This window comes from Sturnira hondurensis, unplaced genomic scaffold (assembly GCF_014824575.4).
Source record: "Sturnira hondurensis isolate 20B ecotype Veracruz unplaced genomic scaffold, ASM1482457v3 Scaffold0016098, whole genome shotgun sequence".
NCBI lineage: Eukaryota > Metazoa > Chordata > Mammalia > Chiroptera > Phyllostomidae > Sturnira > Sturnira hondurensis.
Genome location: NW_028088729.1, coordinates 1,113,777 through 1,137,825, shown reverse-complemented (window position 1 = coordinate 1,137,825; position 24,049 = coordinate 1,113,777). Strand labels below are relative to the sequence as shown.

Here is a 24,049-nt window from a genome sequence, read left to right as displayed (position 1 = left end):
TTCCTTATGGTTTTAATTTGCATTTGTCTGATGACTAATAAGTTTGAGCACCTTTTGATAGATTTACTGACCACTTAGTATGTTCCTTTATGAAGCATCCGTTTAAGTCTCCTGACAATTTTTCTTTTGGGTTGTCTGCCTTTCTCTTACTAATTTATAAGAGTTCCTCATATATTCTGGAGAAAAAAATATACATGATTATATATATAATCATATTATTTGCTGGGCTCAGATTTGCTAGTTATATGTGATAAAAATAACTTCTACTTGTGACTTGCACTTTCACTTTTAAACAGAATCTTTTGATGTACGAAAGGTCTTCATCCAATTTATTGATCTTTGCTATTCTGGTTAGTACTCTTTGTGTCCTGCTTTAGAAGCCTTCTTCTACCCCAAAGTCATGAAGCCAATTTCCTGTGTTATCTTTTAGAAGCATTATTTTCTCTTTTTTGCATCTTTTTTTTTAGTGACAGACATGGGCATTGAAAAAGTATAGATATAGTTTGAGATGCTCTAGATGAGTTTTTCATCCTTCAGAGATAATTTAACTTACTGGGGTCAGTGAGTAGGTTTGCAGCATTAGCAATTGTGGATCACTTCAGTCCAATCAGGAATAAAGGTGATTTGAAGCTGCACTTCAGTTACTGGGAAGGGTTAGTCTGTTTTCTGTTTAGCCTTTTTTTCTAGAGTTCTGCCCTAGAGCCTAGGGTGTTTATGCAGTTGTCCTCAGAAGGCCCTGGACACCAGTTTTTGTTAGATGCACTATCTTTTTGAGTCATCTGGATGCTCTGTTCAGTTGCTGAGGTGCCTGTAGGGAAAATGTGGCCTACCAAGTTCCAGGCTCACCTCTTGGGTTTCTTCCCCCAGATTCTGTCTCTCTTCATTGCCATGGTAGCTTTCTGATGACATTAAGCAGAAGATTTTGTTGTGTTCTTTCTTGTGTTATTTTGCCCAGCTTTTCTACTTATTCTCAGTAAAAAAGATGGTTTAAATTACTGTTTGCTACTGTTTGCTATTCACTGAAATAGACCCCCCAGGAAATCTCAAAGCCATATAAACTTCATCTACATTGTAGTCCGTAATGCATGTTATTCACTAGGCTTAGAAAGGATGTAGAAAAAATTGGAGAGAGTTCACAGGAGGGTGACAAAATGCTAAAGTGGTAAGAAGTTTATTCTTGTCAACATTTAATACCTCACTTTTAACAGTGAGAGGACATAGAGACAGAAAATCAATAAGGAAACATTGGACTTGAAGTACATTTTAGGTCAAATTAATGTAATAGACATGCATAGAATATTCTATCTAATAGCAACAAAATGTATATTGTTCCCAAGTGTTCATGGAACACTTTCCAGAATAGATCTATATGTCAAATCACAAAACAAGTGCTAGAAAATTTAAGAAGATTGAAATCATACCAAGTGTATTTTCTGACCAAAATGGTATGAAACTCAAGTTGATTGACAGGAGGAAAACTGGAAACTTTACAAATATTTATACATTAAATAACACATCCCTGAGCAGAACAATCAGTGCGTGGACCTTAAGCAACAGTCTTTTTTTTTCTTTTTTCACACATTCTTTTTTTTCTTTTTTTAAATTTAATTATTGTTCAAGTACAGTTTTCTGTCTTTTACTCCCATCCCAGCCCACCCCCCCAGTGCTCGCAACCTCCCTCCCATTTCCACCCCCTTATTTGTTGTCTATGTGTCCTTTATACTAGTTCCTGAAAATCCTTCCCCTTTTCCCCCTGAAATTCCCTCCCCTCTACCCTCTGGTAACTGTCTCCCTGTTCTCTATCTCAGTGTCTTTGTTTTTATTTTGCTTGCTTGTTTGTTTTGTTGTTTAGGTTCATGTTAAAGGTGAGATCAGATGGTATTTGTCTTTCAACACCTGGCTTATTTCAATCAGCGTAATGTTTTCAATTTCCATCCATGCTGTTGCAAAGGGTAGGAGCTCCTTTCTGCTGCATAGAATTCCATTGTGTATATGTACCATAATTTTTTGATCCATTCATTTACTGAAGGGCATCTAGGTTGCTTCCAGCTCTTCGCTATTTTAAATTGTGCTGCTATGAACATTGGGGTGCATAGGTTCTTTTGGATTGGTGTTTTGGGGTTCTTAGGATATAATCCCAGCAGTGGAATTGCTGGGTCAAGAGGCAGGTCCACTTTTAGTTTTCTGAGGAAATTCCATACTGTTTTCCATAGTGGTTGTACCAGTCTGCAATCACACCAACCATGGATTAGGGTCCCCTCTTCGCAGCAACCTCTCCAACACTTGTTGTTTGTTGCTTTGTTTATGGTGGCCATTCTGACTGGTGTAAAGTGGTATCTCATTATGGTTTTAATTTGCATCTCTCTGATAGCTAACAATATTGAGCATCTTTTCATGTGTCACTAGGCTCTCTGTATGTCCTCCTTAAAGAAGTATCTGTTCAAGTCTTTTGCCCATTTTTAATTGGGTTGTCTTCCTGAAGTGGAGTCCTGTGAATTCTGTATATATGTTTGAGATCAAACCCTTGTCTGAGGTATCATTGGCAAATATGTTTTCCCATACAGTTGGTTCTCTTTTTATTTTAATACTGTTTTCTTTAGCCATGCAAAAGCTTTTAATTTTGATGAGATCCCATTTGTTTATTCTTTCCTTTATGTCCCATGCTCTAGGGGACATATAAGTAAAAATGTTGCTGTGTGACATATCTGATTTTCCTGCCAATGTTCTCCGACTTTCATGATGCCACGGCTTATATTTAAGTCTTTTGTTCACCTTGAATTTATTTTGGTGTACGGTGTAAGTTGGTGCTCAAGTTTCATTATTTTGCACATAGCTGTCCAGTCCTCCCAACACCATTTGTTGAAGAGGCTTTTATCCACTTTATGTTGCTGCCCCCTTTGTCAAATATTAATTGACTATAGAGATTTGGGTTTATTATGGGGCTCTCTGTTCTATTCCATTGGTCTATGTGCCTGTTTTTATGCCAGTACCAGACTGTTTTGATGACAGCGGCCTAGAAATACAGTTTGATATCAGGTATTGTGATCCCAACTACTTTGTTCTTTCTCAAAATTGCAGCTGCCATTCGGGGTCTTTTATGGTTCCATATAAATTTTTGAAGTGTTTGTTCTATGTCTATGAAATATGCCATTGGTACTTTAATAGGTATTGCATTGAACCTGTAAATTGCTTTGCGAAGTATGGACATTTTGATGATGTTAATTCTTCCAATCCATGAACACGTTATATGTTTCCATTTATTTGTGTCTTCCTTAATTTCTGTCTTCAGTGTTGTGTAGTTTTCTACATACAGGGCTTTTACGTCCTTGGTTAGGTTTATTCCTAGGTATTTTTTTTGTTTTTGCTATATTGAATGGGATTTTTTTCTTGATTTCTGCTTCTGCTGTTTCATTGTTGGTATACAAAAATGCCTTTGATTACTGGATATTGACTTTATATCCCGCTGTTTTGCCAAAATCATTTATTAGGTTGGGCAGTTTTGGGGTAGAGTCTATAGGATTTTCCATGTACACTATCATGTCATCTGCAAACAGTGATAGTTTTGTTTCCTCCTTTCTGATTAGGACGCCTTTTACTTTTTCTTTTCTTGTCTGATCACTGTGGCTAAAACTTTCAATACTATATTGAGTAGAAGTGGTGAATGTGGACAAACTTGTCTTGTTCTTGATCTTAGTGGAAAAGCTTTTAGTTTTTGCACATTGAGTATGATGTTGGCTGTAGGTCACTCATATATGTCCTTCATTATATTGAGGAATGCTCCCTCTATTCCCAGTTTGCTGAGTGTTTTTATCCTAAATGGGAATTGTGTCTTATCAAAAGCTTTTTCCACATCTATTGATGTGATCATGTGGTTTTTGTCTTTGCTTTTGTTTATGTGATGTATTACATTTACTGACTTACAGATATTCAACCATTTTTGCATCCCTGGGATAATCCCACTTGGTTGTTGTGTATGATCTTTTTAATGTATTGTTGGATGCAGTGTGCCAATAGTTTGTGCAGGATTTTAGCATCTATGTTCATCAGCGATATTGTCCTGAAGTTTTCTTTCTTTGTTGTGTCTTTACCTGGTTTTGGGATTAGGATGATGCTAGCTTCATAAAAAGAGTTTGGGAGTCTTCCGTCATTTTGGATTTTTTGGAATAGTCTATGAAGAATAGGGGTTAGCTCTTCCTTAAATGCTTTATAGAATTCTCCTGTGAAACCATTGGGTCCAGAGCTTTTGTGTGTTGTGAGTTTTTGATTACTGCTTCAATTACCTCTGCTGTTTTTGTTCTATTCAGGGTTTCTGCTTCTCCTTCATTGAGTTTTGGAAGATTATATTTTTCTAGAAATGTGCCCATTTCACCTAAGTTTTCAAATTTCTCTGCATATACTTCTTCACAGTAATTTCTTACAATCTTTTGTATTTCCGTGGGGTCAGTTGTAATCTCCCCTCTTTCATTTCTGATTGTGTTTATTTAGGTTCCCTCCCTTTTTTTCTTAATGAGCCTGCTTAAAGGCTTGTCTATTTTGTTTATCTTTTCAAAGAACCAATTCCTGGATTCATTTATCCTTGGAATTGTGCTTTTAGTCTCTATGTCATTTAATTCTGCTCTGATCTTGGTTATTTCCTTCCTTCTACTTGCTCTGGGCTATCTTTATTGTTGTTTCTCAAGTTCTTGTAGGTGTAGGGTTAGGTTGTTTGTTTGAAATGTTTTTATCTTCTTTAGGTAGGCCTGTATTGCTATGAACTTCCTCTCAGGACTGCTTTCACTGTGTCCTATAAGTTTTGGATTGTTGTGAGTTCATTTTCATTTGTTTCCAGAAACTTTTTGATTTCTTCCCTAATTTGCTTCTTGACTCATTCATTGTTTAATAGCATACTATTCAGTCTCCATGAGTTTGAATGTTTTGGGTCTTTTCTCTTGAGGTTGGTTTCCAATTTCAGTCCATTCTGATCAGAGAAAATGCTTGGGATGATTTCAATTGTCTTAAAATTCTAGAGGCTGGTTTGTGTCCTATCATCTGGTCTATCTTTGAAAATGTTCCTGTTAAAGGTGAGATCATATGGTATTTGTCCTTCAACACCTGGCTTATTTCACTCAGCATGATGATTTCCAGTTCCATCCATACTGTTGCAAAAGGTAGGAGCGCCTTCTTTCTTTCTGCAGCATAGAATTCCATTGTGTATATGTACTATAGTTTTTTGATCCATTCATTTACTGATGGTCACCTAGGTTGCTTCCAACTCTTGGCTATTGTAAATTGTCCTGCTATGAACATTGGGGTGCATATGTTCTTTGGGATTGGTGTTTTACAATTCTTAGGATACAATCCCAGCAGTGGAATTGCTGGGTCAAATGGCAGGTCCAATTTTAGTTTTCTGAGAAAATCCATACTGTTTTCCAAAATGGTTATACCAGTCTGCAATCCCACCAACAGTGGACTAGAGTCCCCTTTTCCCCACACCCTCTCCAACATTTGTTGTTTATTGCTTTGTTTATGATAGTCATTCTCACCGGTGTAAAGTGATACCTCATTGTAGTTTTAATTTGCATCACTCTGATAACAAGCGATATTGAGCATCTCTTCATGTGTCTCTGGATCCTTTGTATGTCCTCCTTGGAGAAGTGTCTGTTCAAATCCTTTCCCTATTTATTAATTGGGTTAGTTGTCTTCTTAGAGTGAAGTCGTGTGAGTTCTTTTTATATTTTGGAAATTAAACCTTTGTCTGAGGTATCATTGGCAAATACATTTTCCCATACAGTTGGTTTTCTTTTTATTTTAGTGCTGTTTTCTTTAGCCACGCAGAAGCTTTTTGTTTTGATGAGATCCCATTTGTTTATTCTTTCCTTTATATCCTTGCTCTAGGGGACATATCAGTAAAAATGTTGCTGTGTGAAATATCTGATTTTCCTGCCAATGTTCTCCAACTTTAATGGTGTCACGGCTTATATTTAAGTCTTTTATCCACCTTGAATTTAATTTGATGTATGGTGTAAGTTGGTGCTCAAGGTTTATTTTTTGCATGTAGTTGTCCAGTTCTCCCAATACCATTTGTTGAAGATGATATCTTTACCCCACTTTATGTTGCTGCCCCCTTTGTCGAATATTAATTGACTGTAGAGAGTTGGGTTTATTTCTGGGTTGTCTGTTCTGTTCCATTGGTCTATGTGCCTGTTTTTATGCCAGTACCAGGGTGTTTTGATGACAGTGGCCTTGTAATACAGTTTGATATCAGGTATTGTGATCCCCCCTACTTTGCTGACAGTGACCAGAGAGTAAAGGGGAGGAAATTTCAGGGGAAATAGAGGAGGGATTTAGAGGAACAAATATAAAGGATACATGGACAACAACTAAGAAGGGTGGAAATGGGAGGGACAGGGGGAGCACAGGCAGTGGGATGGGATGGGAGTAAGAGAAAACTGTACTTGAAAAATAATTACATAAATTTTTAAAAAAGAAATAAGAAAGAAAAAGAAGAAAATATTCCATGCACATTTGAAAAGAATGTATATTTAGCTTCTTTGGGATGAAGGGCTCTATATGTATAAGTCCATGTCATCTAGGGTGTTGTTTAATGCCACAATATCTTTGTTGATATTTTGTTTGGAAGATCTGTCCATTTCTGCCAGTGGTCTGTTAAAATCCCCTACTATAATTGTGTTGCTGTCAATACTTTCTTGAAGTCCTCTAAGATTTTCTTTATATATTTGGGTGCTCCTATGTTCGGTGCATATATGTTTACAATGTTTATGTCTTCTTGGTGGATTCCTCCCTTGAGTATTATGAAGTGACCTTCTGGGTCTCTTTTTATGGCCCTTTTTTTGAAGACTATTTTGTCTGATATGAGTATCGCTACCCCGGCTTTTTTTCCCCTGGCCTTTTGCTTGGAAAATTTGTTCCCAGCCTTTCATTTTTAGTCTGTGTAGGTGTTTTCTGAGGTGAGTCTCTTGTAGGCAGCATATGTGTGGGTCATGCTTTCTTATCCATTCAGCTATTCTATGTCTTTTGATTGGAGCATTTAATCCATTTACATTTAAGGTTATTATTGATAGGCACTTATTCATTGCCATTTGTGTACCTGTGTTTCTCTTTGTCTCTCTTTTCCTTCTTTTAATTAAAACAGTTCTTTTAGTATTTCTTTTAGAGCTGGTTTGGTGGAGGTGTATTCTTTTAGTCTTCTTTTGTCCTGGAAACTCTTTATTTGGTCTTATATCTTGATTGAGAGCCTTGCTGGGTAAGGTAACCTTGGTTGTAGGCCTCTGGTTCTCATTACTTGGAATATTTCTTGCCATTCTCTTCTTGCTAGGAGGCTTTCCATTGAGAAGTCAGCAGCTACCCTTATTGGGGCTTCCTTGTATGTTACTTCCTTTTTCTCGCTTGCTGCCTTTAACATTCTCTGTTTGTCTTGGAATTTTGACATTTTAACGGTCATGTGTTTTGAAGTGGGCCTCTTTGTGTTCCTCTTGATTGGGACTCTCTGTGATTCCTGGATTTGTGTTACTTTTTCTCTCATTAAATTAGGGGAGTTTTCCATCATTATTTTTTCAAATATATTTTCTATACCTTGCTCTTCTTCTTCTGGTATCCCTATTATTTGGATGTTATATGTTTCATATTGTCTTGCATTTCTCTTAATCCCTCTTCATTCCTTCTCAGCCTCTTTTACTTTTCTTGCTCTTTCTGGGAGTTTTTTTCTACTTTGTCCTCCAACTTGCTGATGTGATCTTCTTCCTCATCAATCCTGCTTTTGATTCCTTCCACTGTTTTCTTCAGCTCTGAAATTGTATTCTTCATTTCCTCTTGGCCCTTGCTGATAGTTTCTATTTTCTTTTTCATGTTGATAGAGTTTGTAGGGAATTCATTGTAGCTCCTCTGTAGTTTCTGGTAGCTCATTGTGAGCTCTTTGAACTTCCTGATAACCAGTGCCTTGAATTCAATATTTGATAGCTACTTGCCTTTATATCATCTAGCATTCTTTCTGAGGCTTCCTCCTTTCCTTTCATTGGGAGGTTGTTTCTTTGTCTTCCCAATGTTTGTGAGACTCTTCTTGCTAGCTTCAGCTTCATAACTTGATTTGTTCTGGTTTCCTGAATTTATGGTGCGAACTTCTGTGGTATATTACCTGTGAGATTCAGTGGTGTAGTCTCCTTGATCTCCCCAGCTCTCTGGTCTTGGGCTATGCTTTACATTGACTCTGAGTTTGTCTTTGAGTTTTGATTGTTTCTGGGTTTTTTTTCTGTGAGCCCTTCCGGTGAACTGATGGTCCCTCTCTCCACCAGCCATTTTCATTTTTTTTTTTGCTGGTGAAGGTGGGTTTTGTTGAAGCTAGTTCTTTCGTGTGTACAAAGTTTTGAGGATTCTCTTTTGCTCATGTTATGTTGTTTGCATGGGTAGTTTCTCTACTGTTTAGTTGTATTTCCAGATAGGTCTTGGGTTGAGGTTTGTGTGGTTTCCACTCCCTCATTCAATTTCTTCCGTTGTTATCTCTTGGTGGTTCCTTTGGTGTTGGGTTTTCTCTTCCAGTTTGTATCCTGGTGTTCACTGCTTCCATCTACTCTTTTTTTGTGTGTGTGTGATCAGTTGGAGGGGAAGGCTAACTGGTTTATGCAAGCAGGGGAGTATTCTATGATATTTACAGTAGCAGCCAGTACAGAAGAGATAGGAGATCCCCTGGCTATGTACAGTGTTAACTATAATCTTCAACCCAACTAGCCACTTTTTAGAAACGATGGAAAGAAGATAAGGCTCTTGTTGTGGAGGGAAGGTTCATGATTTGGATCTAGAAAGGAGTGAGGTTGAGAGAGGTCAGATTCTGAGGTAAGGTGAGAATTAAGGATGGTAAATAGGTGTAGTGTGAGAGAGAATAGAGTTAACCACTACAGTGTTATAGTTCAGGCAACAATGAAGTGGGGTATGATCTGGGGATGGGTGTTGTGTAGTATTTACAATAGTATGTATGTATTATTTACAATAATATTAGAGCAACAATCATATGACAGCATCTATGATATACCAAGGTTAGGGAGTTTGGACCTTCAATAGTGTGCTAATTGGGCAAGGGGAATTAAAGGACAGTAAATTAGCAATAGACTATGAATGAGGGGACAGGGGAAACCTGTCAAGTGATACAATATATCCAGCCAAGCAAAGAAGACTATACAGAAAGAGGAGGAATACAAAGATACTATTAAAATAAAAGATGTAAGAATAATGAAAAAAATAATGGAAAAATACAAATATGCAGTAACTTGTAGTTTTTCTGCTATAGCAAAGTGAATTTTGTCTCTCTGTCTCTACTGTTGGGATGCCCCCTCTTTGGGTCCAACTCCAGTCTTTTTGCCGTTCCAAGTCTTTTGTCTCACTTGCGGGGAAGGGGGCAAAAGGAAAGAAAAAAAATGCAGCAGAAGGGAGGAAAAAGTGGTAGGTTTGGAAAGAAAGGAAGAAGGAGTAAAACAAGAAAGAAGAAGAGAGAGGGTAAAAGTATTGTTAGATAAAACAATAATAAAGTTTAAAAATAAAAGATTATTAAAACAGACAAACAAACAAACAAAAACCTCTTGTTGGTTTCCAGCTGGTCAAACCTTTTCTTCTGGTCACACTAGCTACAGCAATCTGAGAGGCGATTGGTATCGCCTTTCTCCCTTCTCAGTGAACTCAGCTCGTCTCACCAGTGCCCTCCCAAGATCTGGACTGGGGCCTCTCCCCAGCACCTCGCTGAGAGCAGACTTTCCCCAGGATTCACAGTCCTGGGCTGGGGTGTGAGCACATGCTCCCAGCCAGGCTTCCCTGGTCCTGCAGGCTTGGGCTTGAACCTTTCCCAGTGCTATGGGGGAACACAGGGGCGACTCTCAATTCTCCCAAGCTGGCGACCACAGACTCAACAGGTGATCAAGGCCCCCTTGTTTGCTTCCTTGTGCCCATTCCTCTCTCTAACACTTCAAGCAAATAGGTCTCTCCCGGAATTTTTCAAACTGCTGCCGGCTGGGTAGGGAGGGAGCTAATGACCTGGCTCTCTCCCAAGGACCTTGCTGCCGGCCCTCGGCTCCCAAAGTGTTTGCAGCAGACCTGGCTCGGGCCCCTGGCACCTGGCCTGGTGGAGGCAGCAGCGGTGGCCTTTGGCCTTTGTGCTGATCCCTTGGACCTTATTGACCTGCAGCCATCTCCTCACCATCTGGTCTTCCAGTGTCTGCTACAATTTCTGGACTCCTATTTTCCTATATGCTGGGGCACTGTTGGCTATTTGCTGTGCTCCTCTGCAGATCAGCCAGGTTTTTTTCCCATTTGTGGGGGGAAGTGGAATCCTTTGTTCTACTCCACCACCATCTTCCTGATATACCACAATACACTCTTCAATAACCAATGGATAAATGAAGAAATCAGAAGGGAAATTTAAAAAAATAACTTGAGACAAATGAAGACACTATGTAACAAAACATGCACAGCAAGTTACATCATAATGACATTACCCAAGATTAAAGATAAGGAGAGAATCTTAAAAGCAGCAAGAGAAAAGGAGACAGTTACCTACAAAGGAGTGCCCATAAGACTCTCAGCTGATTTCTCAAAAGAAATCTTGCAGGCAAGAATGGGCTGGAAAGAAGTATTTGGTCATGAAGGGCAAGGACCTACATCCAAGATGACTCTACCCAGCAAAGCTATCATTTAGAATGGAAGGGCAGATAAAGTGCTTCCTAGACAAGGTAAAGCTAAAGGAGTTCATCATCACCAAGCCCTTATTACATGACATGTTAAAGAGATTTGTTTAGGAAAAAGATTAAAATGATGAACATTAAAATGGCAGTAAATTCTTAAATATCAACAATTGAATCTAAAAAAAACAAACTGAGAAAACCAGAAAAACAAAAACAGACTCATAGATATGGAGATCATTTGGAGGGTTATCAGTTGAGAGGGGGGAAAGGAAAATGGGGGGAAAGGTGCAGGGGTTAAGTAGTAAAAATTAGTAGGTACAGAATAGACGGGGTACTACGAATAGCATAGGAAAAGGAGAAGCCAAAGAATTTGTATGTATGACCCATGCACATGAACTAAGGTGGGGATTGCTGGAGGGAATGGGGAGTACCAGGTGGAGAGAGGCAAAGGGGGAAAATTGGGATAACTATGCTAAGATAATCAATAAAATATTCTAAATAAATAAGAAATGAAAAAGTAGGCTTTACAACTGATGCCACAGAAATACAAGGGGTCAAAAAAGACTGCTATAAATAATTATACACCAAAAATCTGACAACCCAGAAAAAATGGATAATTGCTTTTGTTACCTGTACTCATATGTTCGTAGCAGCATTATTTACAGTAGTTAAGATAGGGAAACAACTAAGTGTCAGTCAATGCAAGAATGGATAAATAAAATGTGTATAAATACAATGGGGTATTATTCAGGTTTAAAAATGAAGAAAATTTGGCCATTGGGATAACAAAATTGAATGTTAGCATAGTGTTGTGCATTATCAGAGTTCTAGGATGAAAAGAGAAAATCTAAATCTGGAATTCTACACCCAAACTGCTAATCAAAAATGAACAAAAAAATGAGTGTGGTTTTTGGCATGCAAGAATTCATAAAGTTTAGCACCATGCAGACAGTGTAAGAAGGGGTAAAAAAACAACATAAGGATCAAGCAAAACAAAATCCAACTAAGGGGATAGTGTTGAAGAAGTAGTGATTTGTTATAACCTAGAAGAAGTGAGCTAGATCAAAAAGAAATTTAAAGAAGATCCTTTATTTAGCAAGACATTCAAAGTTCTATTCTGACTAACAAAGTTTAAAATGACGTTGTATTACCTTTCCTTTGTGTTCTAACCACCTTATTACAAATGCTGCTCATTGTTTTTTAACATTTAGATTCAATCCATAGACAAAGCATAGGCGATTTACTTATTAGTTATAAAATAGAATGCAGTTTTTATATATCTGCATTATAAAATTAATAAAAATTAGAAAGGAAAAAAAAGTTGAAGAGGCAGGAGTGTAAATGAATTAAATTTTCCACCCTTCATAGGAAGCAGTTAAAAGCACCTGACTAAAGTTTATAAATCAAGAAATAGGCCCTGGCTGGCATGGCTCAGTGGATTGAGCGCTGGGCTGCAAACCAAAGGATCATGGTTCAATTCCCTGTCAGGGCACATGCCTGGGTTGCAGGCCAGTTCCCAGCAGGGGACGCACGAGAGGCAACCATATATTGATGTTTCTCTCCCTCTCTCCTTCCCTTCCCCTCTAAATATAAATAAATAAAATCTTTTAAAAAAGGAATAGGAGAAAATGTATTCTATACAGTTGTAATGGTAATTAACAAAACCACTGAGTGGGAGAGAGACTTGATATTTCATTTTTGCCCTTCCAACAGTCTGAATACTTAAAATTTTCTATGTAATTTTTTTCTCTTGTAAAGATGTTATTAGAGGCTCTTCTGTTTTGGGGAAAGAGAGAGCTTGTTTTTAACTGCCTGAGGCAGGAAACTGAGAGGTACCTCTGAGTTCCCCTTCGACTCTTGTATTAGTCATTCTAGAAATCCAGTTGCTTTCAGCTTCTGAATTAAAGGTACAGGAGAACTGATAGGGCTGTAGAGGCTGTTTTCAGGAATGAGGTTAGAGGATAGGTGTCAGAGGGAGTTTGTTCAGTTTGTAAAGAATTTCAGCAGTCTGGCTGGGTAGTTCAGTTTGTTGGATCATCTTCCTGTACACCAAAAGGTTGCAGGTTCAATCTCCAGTCAGGGCATGTATGGGAAGCAACTGATCTCTCTCTCCCTCTCTCCTTCTTCTTCTCCCTCCTTCTCTTTTTCTCTCTCTAAAATCAATAAACATATTCTCAGGTGAGGATGAAAAAAAAGAATTTCACCAGAGCCCATACATCCTTCTTTGTTGAGTAATTCTCAACTAGAAGTGTGCCTCTGGGTTGGTCTCCCTTGTACCTCCTCCTATAAATAAACCTTTTCTTTCTTGTGCTGTTCTAAATGAAGACAGGAATTGATGATGCTTGAAGTAGTCATTCTCTTGGGTACAAATGGTTGTGACACATTCTCACCTTCCTTTAAAAGTCCCTTTTGGCTATTCCTGCATTTGAAGTAGCCATGTGAGTCTTCACCTTTTCTATATATTGCTTAGGCTGTGGGTATCAGAAATGGTTATGGGTCTATCATTAATATAACACATACTTCATCACTCTTCCAACACAGTGCCATGCATTTGGCAGCACAAATATCTACACACTGACAAACCCTGATCTCTCTACATAACAGCTGACCTTCATGTTAGAATAGTAGTCTCAACCAAGGGTAAGTTTGCTTCTCAAGGGACATTTGGGAATGTCTGGGTCACTTTTATTGTCACACCTGGGGAGGGGGTGATGGTGCTACTGGTATCTTGTGGGTAGAGGCCATGGATGCTGCTAAACATCCTACAATGCAGGACAGCCCCTTACAACAAAGAATAATCTGCCCCAAAATGTTGGTGGTGAAGAATAGTCCTGTATGGGAAGTTAGGAGATTTAGGTCTGAGCAACCTTAGTGAAATCATTTCACTTTGCTAAGTCTCAGTTTCCTCCTTTGTAGTATAGCTCCAGGTTACCTCTATGGTCCTGTCCACCTTGACCATTTCCATCATGTGACTTTGGAGCAGAGTGGTTTAACAGGAGTCCTTACAGAGAACCGGGGCAGAGTGGACACAGGGGCTGTAACAAATTCCTTCATTCCAGGTGAACTATCTTCTGTTTCTAAGATGTGAGCTGGCTGTGTATCCAATGCTGGAATGCTGATTGAAAGCAAAATTGTCTTTGAACATAAAAGAAGGGAGACCGGTATTCTAATTAATCAAATAATCTTTTAAGCTGAAAATTGGTAATCACCAACCTGAGAGTTAATTCTAAAGGCTGATGGAGCATAATTTAATCTGTGATTCAGGTCGTGACCCCTGTGGCTCAGTTGGTTGGGTGTTGGCCAGGAAAGCGAAAGGTTGCGGGTTCAACTCCAGGTCAGGGCACATACCTAGGTTGCAGGTTTGTTCCCAGTTGGGGCACGTATGAGCGGCAACCGATCAATGTTTCTCTCTCACATTCATGTTACTGTTCCTCTGTTTCCTTCTTTCTAAAAAGAAACTAATGAATAAAATAATAACTGATTCAGACTGTTGTGGATTACAAATACTGTCATACCTCAGAGATATTGCAGATTCAGTTCTAGACCACCACAAGAAAGGAGTCATAGTATTTTTGCTGGTGGAGGGTCTTGCCTTCAGCTTGTGAAAAGTTGCAACATCTGTGAAGTGCAATAAAAAGAAGCGCAGTGGATCGAGGTATGCCTGTATTTTCTGTATTGTACTTGTACAATAGTGGAAAGAAGCTTTTTGTGGGTAGAATGTCAGATGATTTAGTTGTTGGAAATTCTAAACACATTTTGTTGGGTGTGTGTTTTCTTTGCAGACATTTTTCCTTAATTCTCTTTTTAAAGTTACTTGAAGCCCATCCTCACACACAGTGGCCCCCCATTAACCAACACTCTCCCAGCCTGGTGTGGCTTGCTAGCTCGATGTCTGACCAGTCCCCAGGTATATGATGTAAGTACATTCAGGGTTGCATTCCTGTTCAGCCTCCAAATTCACAGATTCTGCTTCTCCAATAAGATTATTACAAATGGTCAGCTTACATATGCTTAATACCTTTTGCACAGCAACAGAGAAAACTTTCACCAGGGTTATGGGACTCCTGAACATTAGCAACTATTACGTGATAGAAAGAACACTGGATTTGGAATCAGAACAACTAGATCAGTAGGTTAAAAAGTTAGTATTATTATTTCTAATCCCAATGATAGCTTATTTAATAAAGCTGTTTTTTTCCCTGAATGCTAATAGTTTGCTCAGTTTGGACCTGTGTCTAAAGTGACAGCGTGGGTCATTTGAATTTATTTAATCTTCAGAAACAGGGCAGGCACTACCTGGAATCACCACATATCGCACTATTGAAGCTCCCACTGGTTATATCCTTCAATCTTATGTTTCATTGGCTTTGCGGGGTTCTTTGACTCTTGGCTCTAGTCTCTTTTAAATAGTTTCTAAAGCCTTTTATCTTAATTAGGTTTTATAATGGTCACTTTTCATGTATATGTAATAGTATGAGAACTAACCCACTATTAAAACTTTATAAAAACTTTATCTAATTTGATGCTTACCAGCTATTCCCTTGCTCATTGACTATGGGCATCTGAACTAGTTTGAATTCAACATAAGCTCGGTAAACTTTCAGAAAGTTAAACTGAAAGTACTTCCCTCACCAATTTGGCAGCCTACTCAAGGTTTGCTTCCTGAGGTAATGTTTGGGCTATGACTCCCCACAATCAGTCCAAGATGGGGTGACTTGCACTACAAGGAAGAATTACCCTCCACGCTGCTGCTGCTGTTTTGTGGCTAGAGTCCTGACCAGAGTCTCAGTTGTCTCCAGAGAGAGAGAGAGAGAGTGGGAACAAAGAGTCTTTGAAAACCTAATTGAGGAACCCAAAGGGGAGATAGTGGAGGGCCTCCCCACAGATGGGTGATGGTCTGCGACTGGGCCATTGTCATGGCTGTTTGACATACTGTTGTGTGGTCCTCATTTATCATCTATATGGTATTTGTACATCAAATTTATTTGAGAGATATCTAAAATGTTCATTATTCACCATTTCCACTAATTCCAAACTGCTTAGATTTGTTATCCACATAGAAAATATAATCCATTTACAAAAACAACCTATGGTTATTTAAAATGTTCCCACAATACACTTGTTTGCAGGCTGCATTTTCATAGCAGGCTGCAGTAGAAAGCTAGTTATATAATTATATAGCCCTTCAGCTTAACCCAACTTTTGTTGATCCTGTTATCTAGAATTCAAGGGAATAGACTAATTTCATCATCTGCATACAACTTTCATTAAGCTCTTGAAGATCCCTCTCCACTGGGTTTTACTATGTCCTTGTTTCTGATTGACCTTTCCTTGGGTACCATTTGTATGGGCTTGTGAATTTCATAATGGAATGGATCAACCTTGTCTTTTGTCCTGTTGGTTAATTTTTGCCCTGCCTCCTACTGGAAGGGGTCAGAGAAGGCCACACAGGACTCCACCTGTGTTTCCTCTGTGCAGAATTACACTCAAATGAAGTTTTCTCAGATTCCTCTCTTTCCCTGTGAGGGTCCAAACTTAGAAAGCAAGAAATATGTGCTGAAGAGTCTCTTCCTGAAATGTGGGTGCTAAGAGTCCTGGGAGAGGTATTTTGACAGAGATGAACAAAAATATTTAGCATGTGTATGAATCAGAGAAATGGAATGTGCTAAAACAGAGAACATGATGTCATTTGTTGTTAAGAAAACTATTACAGGGAAGACAAGAGTTTCAGAATGTTCTAAACAGTAATGGACAGGAGGAAATTGGGGGAGTTTGGAGCGAGTTTTACAATTTCCCTTTGCTTGACTAGAGGACTCTTATTTAATTACTCATTTGCATCCTGCCTCAATCCAGTAAGGATGTGAGGCAGCAAGCAAGAGGAGTTTGCGAGCTTGCCTGTTAAAAAAGATTGAGCAAATCTTTTGGAGAAATCAACATCACTGAGAAACACAGCAAAGAACAGAAATGTGCTTGTCACCAGTAAGTGCACAGAGATGGGCTAGGACAGGAGAAGTGAGGTATTCAGAACCCAGTAGTCCTCCCTAGGACACTGCATTTAACAGACATTCATCTAGCAACTACTATGAGTTAAGCACCCCAATGAAGGGTGCTGAGAGAAGGAGAAGGTCACTGCCCTTCAGTGATTCCTTATCTAGATGGGAAATCCAGGCATGGACACAGGAGAATCTGCCTGTGGACTTGGGCAGCATGACTGAGTGAGGGCCATGAGGCTGTCAAAGAGGCAAGTTCAGGTCCTGCACTATGGAGACTATTTTGTGTAGAGGACAGGATGCAGGACTTCAGATATGCTTTAAAGGGTAGATAGTAAATAGGAGAGAAAGAGCAGTTTTAAAAAAACTGTTTGCCATTTAAGAAGGAAGTGCACAGTCTTTGGCAGCCATGAAGTGTGTGGGGGTGGGTGGGTAGAGGAGCACACCACCCCTTGTTTTTTGGCTTATTGAACACATTGGGGAGTGAAAGGTTGTTTCTGACCTCACACTGCATCCTGACACCCTGCCATCTTTGTTTCAAGTGGCTGCCACTTGGCTGCCACCAGCCTTGCTCAGCTTGGTCTGTTTTGCTACAACTGCTGTTTAGTATGAGATACCATGCCAGTACTCCTCCTGATTGGGTGACTTTTCATATCCTTTATGTGGTTACAACAGTCTGGAGGCAGCATAAACCCAAATCCTGCTTCCTACCAGCTAGACAACCTTGGGCAAATTTCATAGATTCTCTTAGCTCAGATTTTCTTCTTTGTGACACAGGTGTTTGCACCCTTCACAGAAGAGGGGTAAGGACCAAATAAGAGCTTATGTGACATTCCTGGAAGGCATATAATAGATGCTCAAGAAAATGTACCCTCCCTCTGTATCACTTGCTTCATCTACTTGATAATTTCCCATCAGGGTTTTTCTGTGAGGATAGGAAAGAAATCCTAATAAAGGTTTGTCCTTTTCCTTCCATTGCTGACTAGGGCAAAAAGTATTTCCAGTGTAAACCAAGTGGGTTTAGGACAGTTTGTGTAGAGCAGGAACCCCGCCCAGAAGACCTTCTCAGAGTAGAGAGGAACTGAAACCTATTTTCAAGTTTGCCCAATGAACTTAGTCCTTCCTTCCTTAGTCCTTTTTGTGGGCTGGGAAGCTAAAACTCCAGGCTTGTTTCCCTTTCTTCCATTCTTGTCAGAAACTGACGGGCATTTTAAATTATAGCTGCTTTCTGATTTTCTAAGACCTAGTTCAGGCAACAGTGCTACACATTGAATAGCACTCTATGGTTTACATCCAGTTATCATGCCAGAGGCTTAAGGAAGGCAAGTTTCATGATCCTCGGTTTCAGATGTGGAGTTGAGGTTGGAGTTGGCTGGAGCTCTGGAATATTCCAGTCTTAAATTTGTTACTGTTGTTTGTTGCACTTTTCAGAACCAAGAGCCACTGAGAGAGGAAGACTCTGATTTCATCCTGACTGAGGGTGACCTCACCTTAACCTATGGGGACAGCGCAGTAACTGCCAATGGCTCCTCAGGCTCCATGAGCCTAGAGGGCAGTCGAAGAACAAAGAGCAGCTCTGAGGAGGTGCTGGAACGAGACCTAGGAATGGGAGACCAGAAGGTCTCAAGCCGGGGCACCCGTCTAGTCTTCCCCCTGGAGGATAATGCATGACTTTCCCCCCAAACCCTGAAGCAATGGGGTAGACCCTCTGGTGGTGTGGGGCTGGCTGCATGCTCCAGTGTTGTTTGAGGTGGGACAGTGACTGACTGGTACTAATGCTTCTATTTTTATTGAGGTTTGAAGATATCTTAACATTTAAAATTTAACCCAAGATACAGATTGTGGGGCTCAAGTGTCTCTTGAGTCAACACAAATGCAGACCTATTCCCACTTTTTCACATAGTAGTGTGCTGTTCAGAGTTAAACAAACAAAAAACAATCGCATGCTTACGGGTCTCTTAATTCATTTACCTGCAGTACCTGAACAAGGTGTGGTAGGTGCTAGCGATCCCTCCCAAGAGAGGCTTCACATCCACACACAGCAGTGAGAGTCCACCTAGATGTAGAAACATCAAGAGAGAGGAGAACAGGATAGTAGAAAGATCGTGAAGGAAGGCAAGTGAGATTGGACCTCCAACGATTTAGGGGAAGCTGGTGTTAAATGGGGCAGAAAACATGAGAAGGCAATTTGAGTGGAGGCTCTGGCAACAAGGGCTGTGTGATACCAACCTCATCTCAGGATTCTTGACTTCTTTTGCTACCTGTGTTTCCTCTAGACCGAAGATTGGAAAATATGTCCACCAACATTTCAACATGGGGGAAAGAATTGTAATTCCTTCTTTGAAAATATCCATAAAGAAGAAGTTACTGAAATGTTTAGAACCAAAGGCAAAATAGTGTTATACTGTTATTTTTTAATTAACCTGAAGGCAGGAGAAACTGTTTAGAAACTGATGATGATATCACTACAAAACTCAGTCAATTCTTCAGGGCTGCCATATGAGCTGACTGCTTGGAACATGATGAATGGGACTGAGATATCTACTGTGGGTTTGGAAAACAGCAAAATTTGTGGAGTGCTTTGATCTGGAGAAGAAAAGGTAGTAAGAAGCCTAAAGGCCATAGGTTAGTATTCAGAGGGAAGAAATCTCACTGTGAAAAATAAATAAAAAGAAAATACAAGGTAGTATTCTAAAGACTGGGTACAATTCCAAACTTCAAGCTAAGAAATGCATGAGATTCCAGTGGCCACGTGAAGAATCAGAGGTGAACCATTGGAAAGTTAAGCTTTCTTCAGTCCACTAGAAGGTTCTGTCTACTCTAAAATTAAGAATCTAGATGTCTTGACACTGAATGTCATGTAAAGAAAGGTAATTTTCTTGGTATTTGGGGAGGCTTGCACCAGCTTCATCTATGAGTGTGGTTCCAAATTTAGGATTTTAGTTTGGGTTCTTTTGTGAGTGAGATATTCTACCTGCCCACACCGGTAGTAAGTGAACATACTGAGAGTACTCTTGAAAACCAAGTTTGAGATTCTCCCTGTGTCTTTGCGCTTCAGTGCTATTACATTTGTAAACCCAATCTCTAAAAAGTGCTTTCACTAAATGTGGGCATTTCTCTTACTACAGCAGACAAAGTGGTGGCCAGGTCTAGTGCTCCCATCATGAATCAGCCATTTTAACCTTTTAACTAATGTTTTAATGGTTAGTTTTAAATAAGACATTGTTTCATACTTTGTTTTTCATTGAATAGTTTGTGTAAGCCAAGAAAATTTATTAGTCATATGAAATTTGTTATTCATTTTTAAGAGAAATGACTTAATGTGGTTCAATATAATAGAACTGAATAATTTTTATTTCCCTTTCTATCTACACTAACATCCATTTTGATTTGATGGTCATCCATGGGCTTTGTAAGTTTGGGGGAAAAAGCGAAACATGCCTAATGCTATGCTTCCCCCTCTAGAATCATTATGCCTATTCTGGGTGGTGAAAAGTAGGGTGCCATGAGACCCAGAAACTATCTAACTGAAGACTATCTGCTGTCAATCTGGCATAAACAAGATTGACATTGCTGTGTAATGGTACATCCAACTAAACAAAGTTCCTCTCAGAGGATAATCTCTAGTTATTTTATGAACATATTTGTGTTGGGTTGGGGTCGGGTGGGTTGGTTACATTTCAGCAGAGTCAAATGTTGTAGAGCAGAAGTTCTCAACGTTAGCTGCACATTAGAATTCTCTGGCCCATTTAAAAAAATATCAGTATAAGGGCCTACCCTCAGAGATCCAGATTCAGTAGGTTTAGAGTAGGGTCTGGCTTCCATGCTGTGTTTTGCATCCTTGGGGATTCTAATCTGGAGCTAGTGTTGAGAACCTTTAGTTTAGAACTTGCAGTGCACCCTACTTGAAATGTTAAAGAATGGCCTAGCAAATTAAGTTAAAAATTATTAGTCGTGTGGAACAAACTGAGTGTTGATCAGTAATATAGACTGGGTAGCTGTGAGGGAGTTTCATGCTAATGTTTGCAGAACCCAAGTATGTGCTCCATAAAGAAGCACAGCTAAAATAAAGGTCCCATTTGAAAATCTTAGAGCATGAGAGAGAGAGAAGGATGACTTCAGTGTATGTATGAGGAGAGGATTAAAAACCTGTCGTCTTTCCTTCCATTTGTGGGAAAAGGGGTTTTTTGTCTTAACTGAGCTGCTGACTAATTAGATGTGAGGGTTTCTGAGAAGCTGTCTTTTCATTTTAACCTGGGATTAAATTAATAGTCCCCTTTGCAATCAAGCAAACTTACTTTCTCTTCACATTTTGCTTGTCTCCATGCATGAATCCATGCTGAACACTTTAGAATAAGGCTGGGTCTGTTTATTGTCAGAGCAGAGGCCCCACATTAAATGGAAGGTTGTGATCACTTTGCTGTCATGCGGTTGTGGTGTTGGTAGCTGGTAATTAGGGATATGTAAACTTTTGTGTAGTACCGACAGAGGGAAGATACAAATTCCCACAATTCCTTTTAATATTCTGTTTGGGAACTACCAGGAGACCTGAACTTTCACTCCTGGAAAAGGAACTTTGGAATTTACATAAGTATAATTCCTATACTTGCTTCCTTCATTTCTTCCAAGGAAGCAAGTATAGGAAAGGTATATATGATTAAATGGACACTGACCATTTAGGATACTTATTGGGGTTACTGGAGAAATAAGCATTGATGCCTTGCAGCCAAAAACCACACTGTGATATCACATGTTTAACCAAATAAACAGTGAGGAGCTCTTTAGGCTGTGATCTCTACACCTGAAAATGTCCTCTGTGGTTTGGTTGACAAATGAAATTTTAGAAAACACCAAAAATGCTATTTTAGCTATCTATGAACATTTCAGTCTAAGACAAAGGAGTAACAGTTCCTTCCAAAATAGAGGTCTGTTTCATGTCCTTCCCCTACTGCCATCATATCTCTTCCTTTCTCTTCCCATAGTTGAAGTTACTGTACTCATGTCAGATATTTAATGTGAACAATCATTTCTAAATGTAGAAACACCACTGATACACTTAGACATCAGTGGCAGGGCAGCTGAGCAACTCATCAGAGAGGAAATCATCTGCTTGGAAATTTACATTGGTACTCATTGTGAGTTCTAATAGGTCAATCAGAAAGCTGATTTTACCATCTGTTGTCAAACGTAATCTGGAATGAGTGTTGCTGTAAAGTTACCTTGCTTATTCAATAAATGGACTTTTCATTCCACCTCAGAAATGGGGAACTTGACAAGTTTTGTGCCTGCCTTTGGTGTTGATTCTGTAGATAAGTTAGTGTAGGAGATAGTTTGTCAGAAGTTTTAGACTAATATCAATTGAGTTCCGATCTTTTCTGTTGTTTATAAAGTGGGAATCTGGCTTGCCAGTGTCATTTGCTAAATTCTGACACAGTAAGTTGAAGGAATCCAGTGGCCAAGAGTTAGAAGTTAGAAACAACCCATTTGAATGCTGCTTTCACACTGATACCTTGGTACCTGAAAAGACCTTCCCCATTTCTAAAACCTAATAAATACAATGTATAGATAAATACTCTATAAACCAATGTGAGTGTCTAAACAGGAAAATCAAGTAGGATCTTTAACAATCTTTTCAAAACAACATTTAGAAGTAAACCATATTTTCCAGTTTCAATTTTCATGAGTAGAATTTTTTAAAAAATTAAACACATCTTGTATTGTTACCTAGTGCTAGCAGAAATTGTAAAGACCAAAACCAAAGCTTTTGATATAGGTTTTATTTTTGTAAGCAGGGTACACTATAACCATGGCATACATGGAATAAACACGTAGACAGCTAGTTTTCTGCTACTTGAGCCTTGGAGAAGATGAGAAGGAAGGCCTGCCTGTTCTGCCTTTTGAAAAGGTCTGAAACAGACATGAGAGCTTGGGAGAGGGCACCTTGTCATTCTGGTATCTGCCCTTTAAAAAGGGTTAAGAGAATTGCTAGATATGATGATCAGCTAGACTCTTGGCCAGTGGAAAATGATCTGGGCCTGTGTATGTTAGAGGAACTCAGATAGAAAGGGACATGTAAATAGCATGAAGAAACTGAATCTCTGTCTGAATCACTTAAGAAAAGTTAACATCCCACTGCTACTGGATGACTGTCTAACTACATGGACATTTAGGGGCCGAGTTTTGTTGTGATTATTCCAGTTGTGGGCTTTGGAGAGAGATGAATGGTTTTTCAGCTGTGTGTGTGTTAAGTCTATGGATTTGGAATTTCCCACTGAAATCACTCATTCAAAGTATGACTTCATAGTAGGGTCACTTCCTCCTAGGTTGTCTTTTTTTTTTTTTTACATAAAATACATCTGGTACTTGTTACTTACAAGTTTTATGTTTGTTAAAATTATTAAATGGGAAGGCCACTGATATTCATTTAATAGCTGAAAAGCAATTTTAAGAACAGAATAAAATGAATTTAACATAGATGATGTGACTTTCTCTTTTTAGAGAGATTACATACCATAATTAAGGAGAATTTTGTCTTCTACTTCCATTCAACAGTGGCAAATTGGTGGTTTTATAAAATTAACATTATAGTATGTTATACAAAATAATGTTAAAATATGTTTAACTGTGAAAAAGTGAAGACTTGGAATTATCAGCAATCTTTATGTGCAATAAAGAAAACTGAAGTAAGACCCAAAGTGCTATCTTTCCCTAGCATCCTACTTAATGTTTGCCTTTGTATATATGTTTAGATTGATATTGTAAAGCTAGCCACATGTTTTCTTGCCTTCGCTGATATCTAATACATTTTTCTCAAAGCTTTTTCTGTATTTTTTTTACAAAACGCAAAATAAAAAGATTAACTAGCTGAACTAATCTTCTTTTGTATTTTAAAAGTATTGCCTGTTAGTAGAAGGGAATAATATGATCCTATTCTTTGTCTCTTTTCCTCACTTAGAGGTTGTTCTTTGGGTGGAAGCTATTCCACTCTGGCTTTAATAAGGCCAGGAGTTGACAAATTACAACTGGCTTTTGGATCAAATCTGGGCCACTGCCGGTTTTGTAATTAAAATTTTTATTGCCATACACTGTGCTCATTATTTGCATATATTCTGTGATTGTTTTCATGCAGAACTGAGGAGTTGTGACAGAAGTAAGCAACTATTTGCATATAAAGCCTGAACTATTAACTCTCTGGCTCTTTACAGAAAATGTTTTTGCTGATCCATGATTTAGATGCTGGAAAAACTTTATTTTTAAAATAGGGTCTAAAAATCATAGCAACAGGATTTTAATTTTTTAAATGTGCTGTAGGGTTAAAAGAACCACTTTAAACTTGATCTCTGTCTGTGACTTTTTCCTGGCCTGCAACAGCTTTTAACAGGTTTTGAGTGTTGGATA

At 38.8% G+C, this 24,049-nt stretch overlaps 1 protein-coding gene across 1 annotated transcript in view; it reads left to right on the top strand.

Moving 5' to 3' along the window:
• The window catches only part of LOC119000656 (sodium/hydrogen exchanger 7-like), a 49,346-nt gene extending 26,948 nt beyond the window's left edge, over positions 1 to 22,398 (top strand). The window contains exons 4-5 of the mRNA XM_037065735.1: positions 14,472 to 14,577; positions 18,083 to 22,398. Coding sequence (XP_036921630.1) covers positions 14,472 to 14,577; positions 18,083 to 18,322 — 346 coding nt within the window. The 3' untranslated portion in view covers positions 18,323 to 22,398. The remainder of the gene's footprint in view (positions 1 to 14,471; positions 14,578 to 18,082) is intronic.
• Positions 22,399 to 24,049: the final 1,651 nt, after the last annotated feature.